This window comes from Danio rerio, chromosome 21 (assembly GCF_052040795.2).
Source record: "Danio rerio strain M-AB ecotype USA chromosome 21, GRCz13ab, whole genome shotgun sequence".
Taxonomy (NCBI): domain Eukaryota; kingdom Metazoa; phylum Chordata; class Actinopteri; order Cypriniformes; family Danionidae; genus Danio; species Danio rerio.
Window position 1 is genome coordinate 3,492,501 of NC_141041.1, and position 7,500 is coordinate 3,500,000.

General features: G+C 40.1%; 1 protein-coding gene and 1 long non-coding RNA gene across 8 annotated transcripts in view; both read left to right on the top strand.

The window, feature by feature from the left end:
* LOC147838686 (uncharacterized) overlaps positions 1-7,500 on the top strand; it is a 1,589,207-nt gene that overhangs the window by 1,402,506 nt on the left and 179,201 nt on the right. The gene's annotated exons all lie outside the window — the stretch shown is intronic.
* The window catches only part of sema4d (sema domain, immunoglobulin domain (Ig), transmembrane domain (TM) and short cytoplasmic domain, (semaphorin) 4D), a 147,627-nt gene that overhangs the window by 138,192 nt on the left and 1,935 nt on the right, over positions 1-7,500 (top strand). For 6 of the 7 annotated variants that reach the window (XM_087300486.1, XM_087300483.1, XM_087300485.1 and 3 more), the window contains one exon: positions 1,352-1,443. In XM_087300486.1, the coding sequence (XP_087156612.1) occupies positions 1,352-1,443 (92 nt within the window). Of the gene's footprint in view, positions 1-7; positions 575-859; positions 1,444-7,500 lie in introns of those variants that run through there. The other variant, XR_015519778.1, reaches the window with a different exon arrangement.

Here is a 7,500-nt window from a genome sequence, read left to right on the forward strand (position 1 = left end):
ATAATAGTTGACTGTAACGGAGTTGACGTTATAAGAGTTGACTGTAACGGAGTTGGCGTTATAAGAGTTGACTGTAACGGAGTTGACAATAACGAAGTTGACGTTAAAGGAGTTGGCGGTAGCAGAGTTGACGATAACAGAGTTGACAGTAAAAAAGTTGAGGTTAGCAGAGTTGACGGTAACGGAGTTGACAATAAAAGAGTTGACTGTAACGGAATTGACGTTATAAGAGTTGGCTGTAACGGAGTTGACGTTATAAGAGTTGACTAACTAGTTGACGTTATAATAGCTGACTGTAACGGAGTTGACGTTATAAGAGTTGACGGTAACGGAGTTGACAATAAAAGAGTTGACTGTAACGGAGTTGACGTTATAAGAGTTGACTAACGGAGTTGACGTTATAAGAGTTGACTGTAACGGAGTTGACAATAAAAGAGTTCATGATAAAAGAGTTGACGGTAACGAAGTTGATAATAACGAAGTTGACGTTAAAGGAGTTGACTGTAACGGAGTTGACGTTATAAGAGTTGGCTGTAACGGAGTTAACGTTATAAGAGTTGACTAACGAGTTGACGTTATAATAGTTGACTAACGGAGTTGACGTTATAAGAGTTGACGGTAACGGAGTTGACAATAAAAGAGTTGACTGTAACGGAGTTGACGTTATAAGAGTTGACTGTAACGGAGTTGACGATAAAAGAGTTGACGGTAACGGAGTTGATAATAATAAAGTTGACGTTAAAGGAGTTGACTGTAACGGAGCTGGCGTTATAAGAGTTGACTGTAACGGAGTTGAAGATAAAAGAGTTGATGATAAAAGAATAGACGGTAACGGAGTTGACGGTAATGGAGTTGACAGTAACGGAGTTGACAGTAACGAAGTTGACGTTTAAGGAGTTGACGGTAGCAGAGTTGACAATAACAGAGTTGACCGTAAAAGAGTTGAGAGTAGCAGAGTTAACGGTAACAAAGGTTACGATAACGGAGTTGACGGTTACAGAGTTGACAGTAAAAGTAAAATATATGTTTTTTCTATATATTAAAGGCTAAGCAGATTCTTTAACAAGATATTTATTTTATACAAGTGTTAATGTTGACAATCTCTCTCTCTCTCACACACACACACAGAGAGAGAGATTGTTTAGTAAATACAAACAAAACAAATTCCGATATCCACAGAGCTGCATAATTAGAGTAATGCCTTTAGTTTGGCCTGCAGCGCTCAAAAACAGACCAAACCTGACGCGTTGATCATCGACTATCAAAAATACTTGAAAAGTTGATTCCAAATATATATAAATAAATATAAATATTGTGTGTGTGTGTGTGTGTGTGTGTGTGTGTGTGTCAGGTGAGGCTGATGTTTGTCACACAGATGTGGAAGACTGGAGGACTGCAATGTCTGAACACAACACACTTCTGCAGCAGTGGAGGAAAGCCTGGGTGAGACACACACACACACACACAATAAAGAAGGATTTTTTTTTTTTGTTCCTTAAAGTTACTTGTAAGTAAATGTTTCTTTTAAAAACAGTTTTTATTTTAATAATCCAAAGAATCTTTTTCCACTTAATGAATCTCCATGTGTTAAAGATCTTCACAGAACCATTAATGCCAATAAAAAAAGAAAATGAAGGCTTTCAAATTAAAACACTTTCTTAAAGTACATTTTGGTTAATATCCTGTGAGAAAATGGCTGTTAATTACCCTGTTTATTATGCAGTATGACATTCGAGCTTCATATAAGCACACTTGAAGTGTATTGTGTACATTAAGCACAGTTAAATTAAAGGTGCAGTATGTAAGTTTGACACCTGGTGGCGAAACTAGGTATTGCACCCCTGGTTCAAAATTGCTTATTACTACGCCCACATGAAATCTGCATGCACAGAATTCCACAGATTTTTAGCCGACTATTGATTCTGTTCATTTACTTGTGTAAATATGTGTAAATTCATATTCATGCAGTTTAAAATAAAAATTAATTTCAGGAGTATTACCGATTAATATGAGAATATTCATACGATTTATTTACAGTACAATTTGTAATGTAATATTTTCTGTCTTTTAGTAGATTGATCATTTGAGAGACTTGCTTTGTTTACTAAATAAGTGAATCTGATTGGATTTGCATTGTAAACATTAAATACAAGTTAAAAAGGTATCACTTTTTAGTTTAGTTATATTAAGGTTTAAGTTATGATATTCCCAAAATCATTCCGCATAAACCGGCAGATTTTTACCAAAATTCTGCGCAGAAATAGTAAAAATGTCTGCAGATTCCGTCTGGCCCTAGTTATCACTGCAAATCTTGTTGGGACACGGGGATACAATGTAACCTGCTCACCTAATGTTTACGTTCTTAATATTTATATTATTTGCTTATTAATAACCTCATGTGGAACTCTAAATCTGCGTCTCATTTCAGAGTCTGCTACTGTCTACCAGAGGTCACATTTCAGTCACGGACAAATGCTTTGAGAGCAATTCCGACTGACTGAATGAAATACTCTGTTTTCCACCAAGGCAACCTGGTGTGCTGAAATATAATTGGCTAAGCTGGCTGTGGGCGGGTTAAAGGATCAAAACAAAGACAGACATTTCAGCACGTAATGCACATTTTCAAAGCAGAATATCTGACTTAGCAATTTTTTATTTGATGTTTGACGTAATCTCAATGAAACATGAGAGGGTGATTATATATAATAGCCCCTCCCCTTTTCAAAAAACAGCCAATACCATTTTGTTTTCTCACAGCTCTACAGGTGGGAGTGGTTGAGCTCAAGCGTATCAAATGAAAAGCAAATGAGAATAAGGGGTGGAGCATGTCAGATACTAGAGCATTTGATTGGTCAACATTTGACGACAAACTGAGGTGACGTGAATAAAACCGTTTACCTGTCCATTTAGGCAGGAGTGACAAACTACAAGCTTTACATTATTTTAAAGCTTCTAATCACACTAGCTTATAGATGTCCTGAAAACTAATAATACTGATACTAATACTTTTACTGGCAGCTAGCTCTCTGCAACTCTCACATGGTCACTCACTGAAAGCTAGGTTGCTGCCATAAGTGGTGTTAGTAAGGCCAGCAGGGGGCGCTCAAACTGCTGTCTGTGGGTCTTAATGCCCCAGTATAGTCTTTCGGATGAGATGTTAAACCAAGGTCCTGACTCTCTGTGGTCGTTAAAAATCTCAGGATAGCATCCTGGCTAAATTTGCCCACTGGCCTCTGTCGAGAAGGGTCTGGCTGCAGAGTTGAACTTGCTTCTTCGGGCTTGCACTCTCGGGCTTAAGGCAAGATTTATACTTCTGCGTCAAACGCGGGCGTATGCTATGGCGCTGACGCATAGCCCTTCGGCGTGGCTGTCGGCGTCGCTGACATGCACCTCTCAAAAAATGTAACTACACGTCGCAACGCGTAGTGCAAGCTCTGTGATTGGTCGGCTTGGTAGCGCTGACGAGTCTGGGTGAGGCCGAGAGCCGTGTCAATGGTGCGAGCCCAATGGAGCGATTGTTTACAAGTGTGGAGTCCCGTGAAGGAGCTCCGGATGGAAAGTTTTGTTTTGTGTTTACCTCATAGTTAAAGTTGTTGCACGTCTGCCGGTTCCTGCCTCAAAATGAGCGAGTTTGAGCCACTTGTACATCCCGGAAGAGTTCAGGAAAAGCAAAACAGCAGCGAAGAAACTCAACACAGAGGAACATTTACACCTCACTGCCAACTAGCGTTTAGGAAGTGTTAATGCAGACCAACAGAGACACCGCGCAGAAGTATAAATGCACAGCTACGCGTGTTGCATGCGCCGTGGGTTACGCCGGTCACTTGACGCAGAAGTATAAACCAGGCTTTACGCACTCAGGCACCCACGCTTCTTATGCAAGTGACGTCATTTACAATCGACACCTGCACATGTCGCGTCACTTGAAATCAACACAAATAAACCAAAAGTTCCCAGTTTGCTTGCGTTGACAGTGACGACTTTGTCAAATAATTCTAAGTAGCCTTTATACGTTGTATACCCCCCCTCCGAAAAGCAGTTAGTATATTCATCATATGATTATATGCTTTGAGGTAAATTTACCAAAGCAGGCTACTATTAACATTCATACCAGCAAAGCTTATTATTTATATCAAGTAAATATCAGTCTAAATATACACACAAGCTATTCTTCCACACGTATGAATAAAAATAAACTTGATTGAAAGTTTGAATTTTAGATTTTATTTTAAACATTTCAAGGACTAACAGATACTCATTATTGACTTACAGCAATGATTCTTGAACGTCTTGGGAAACTATTCTTTATAACTATTCTAATAAGTTAGCATGTCTGCGCAGGAGTGCATCTATATGAAATCACTGCTGCAGCGCAGCTTCAACAGACTCTACATGATCCCAGCCCAGTTTTATAGATCCACCACACATAATGTTGAGATCGACTCGATAAGGGATCGTCTTGACTTGCTTAACGGAAAGCGACACAGATAATGTGTAGCATTACTGCAAAGCTGTTGTAAGGCAAGCATTCGTGGTTCGTTGCGATCTGTTTACATAACTATAGCAACTGTGACGCCCATCGCCATATGTTGCCGGAAACTACAGTGAAATCAAAGAGCTTAGAATGACCAAGAGGCGACACTCAATAGAACGTTCCATTGCAACAGCAGCACCCAGCAACAGCCCCGGATTGCGCCATTTTGGAGTGAAAGCAGTCGGCTGTCCATTGAATCTTATTGCTGTCGCAATGGCAAGCAGCTGCTTTGTTTTTAATTTATTTATTTAAAAAGTGCATTAAAGCTGAGATACAACCTTAAAGACGACAATACAGCACTTACTATCACAATCATCAGCACTTTTAATAGTTTATTTTACAGACTTCTAATATGCTGCTGTTCTATTGGAGTCTTCATTCCAAAATGGCCGCCGCGCCATCTAGTGGCTGATTCCCAAAGTACACTAGAGTGCCGCCTCTTGGTCATTCTAAGCTCTTTGGTGAAATGCTTAGAAAAAAGGCACTTGCGTAAGGGTGACAGATAAGAAGTTTGTTGCAATGATCTTAATGAAATCTGTTACCTCAGAGATTTTTCCGCCTCAAGGACACCCTTAAAGGTGCAGTAGGTGATCTGCCAAAATGCTAACCGCTCAGCATATTATCTTTGGACGGCGGGGAGGGACTGTGATTCAAAGCCACACCCCCTGATATCGCGAGCGCGCGGACCACGTCACAACAGCAGACAGACAACCCACTAGTTCATGTCATTCGCCAGTTAGTTAGTGCCAGCGCCATGCAGGAATTACATGTATTACTTTGCCACACGTGCATGCTATTTCAGAGCGAATATTCAGAGTAACGTTAGCGGTAAACAGTATAGGAAGGCTGCCATTGTTCAAAAATGACCCAATGTGAATATAAAAGCAACTTCAGCTCAATAGAGCAGGTTAGGCAGAATAGCGCTATTTACTGGTGTTTTGTTGTCAAACTAAATATAAATCTACATTATAGATGCTGTCAAAGAACCTTGTGAAACTGAAAATAATCACATCAATCTTTCACCGGGAGATTTCAGTGGCTGAACAACACGTCTGTGCAAAGAAGTCATTCATAACAGAACACATTGACAACATAACATAAGCTTAGCCTGACTAAAATAGTTTCAAAACAGAACATTTCCTGTCTAACAGTAATAGTTACTTCAGCCATGGTCTCCAATACTGATTCAGGGTTTTCAAAAGTTTCAATTCAGCATTTGATTTCTCCCGCTCCGTCTCGTGACCGCGCGGCCGCTTTAAGGGCGAATTATACCCGCGCCTGGCTTTACAGTAATCGGCCCGAGCTCGGCTATCCTTCGGCGCCTCCGGCTCCGACTCGGCATCGCACGCATGCGTTTGTGATGCAGACGGGCACGCGCTAATGGCGGATCTGCGTAAACAGATGCGCAGAAGTCGGAATCTACATTTGCTGACAGACAGTCTGACCTGACCTGCCATCGGAATTAAGGGCGATGACGGTCCGACTCTATTTAATTGGATAAACATTTTTTAGTTTTATGCTTTACCCTGAATATAAAAATACATATAAACACATTTAGATCAATTACTGTAATCATTACTATTGGACTGTGAAGAGACTTTCAACCAGCACAACAAAAAATGTTTCTGAAGACAATCACCTACTGCACCTTTAAGTTAAATTACCGAAGGTCTCTCATGCAAGTTTTTTTTTTTTAAATAAACTTTTATTCAGAAAAGAAGAAATATATAATATAAATTAGGAAGTAATCTCTTGGAGACTGGACCACAAGTACATACAATTACAAAGTGATAGGAACAATAGCCCCTTTCACACATACAGACCTTTCCGGAAAATTGCCGGCAATTTTCCAGAAAGGTTGTATGTGTGAACAGGTCCTTTTTGAAAATACCGGTAAATTCGTTCTGGCTATTTTCCGGAAAGAGAAGTTGTAACATTACCGGCAATTTGCCGGAATGCTGCACTGTGTGAATGCAGAAGGAAGATTGCCGTAATAAGCGCGTGCACGTCTAGAACGTGCTGACGTGAGACGTCTGCTTTAGCCAATCACAACAGTCAGACGCATTTACGTCCGCGCAGTTTGTGAGAATAAAAGCCTTTGAATATTTTTCCAGACACATTTAGCTGCTAGAAGTTAGTCAGATCACGTTTATATGTTCTTCTTAATGCGAACTGTGTAAATAATCATCGATGAGATGCTTATGATAAGCCGTTGTTTGTTTACCTTCAAGTTTTGCGTGTGCCTGTGAAACAGCCTGTGAGCGTCTGCACACGCACATATTATGAACATCTCGACATGCGAAAGTGATCCTGCGAAAGTTGTTCACAATATTGATCATCAAAAGAGTTTGTAATTTAGTCAAATGTTTACAAACACAAGCGCAGCCGTTTAAAGCTCATTTATGGTGAATGATTTCAGAATTTACCGGTATTTTGGAATGGATGTGTAAATGATCTTTTCTGGAAAATTTCCGTAACGTCCTCGCCTGTGTGAACAGCGCTTGTTTGAATATACCGGTAAAGTCGTTCCGGAAATTTTCCAGATATTTACCGGTATCACTGTGTGAAAGGGGCTAATGAGTAACAATATGTATTAAGAGACTTTCATGCAAGCGGACACAGGTGGCGATTGTAAATGACGTCACTTGCAGTGGAAGCGCGGTTGCCTGGACGTGCAAGCCTGGAGGTGCAAGTGCCAACCTGCAGCAAGACTCTATTGCCTCTGTCCATCATGATCTCCTAACCATCCCTATATCATAATTGTGTTCATCACTCTGTCTCCTCTTCATCAATCAGCTGGTGTGTGGTGTGGCACAATATGGCTGCCGTCGCTTCATCCAGGTGGGGATTCCCCCAAATGTGTAAAGTGCTTTGAGTGTCAAGAAAAGCACTTTATAAATGTAAAGAATTATTATTTTTATTAAATATATATTAAATAAATATTTCTAAAAACTTTATTTTAATTT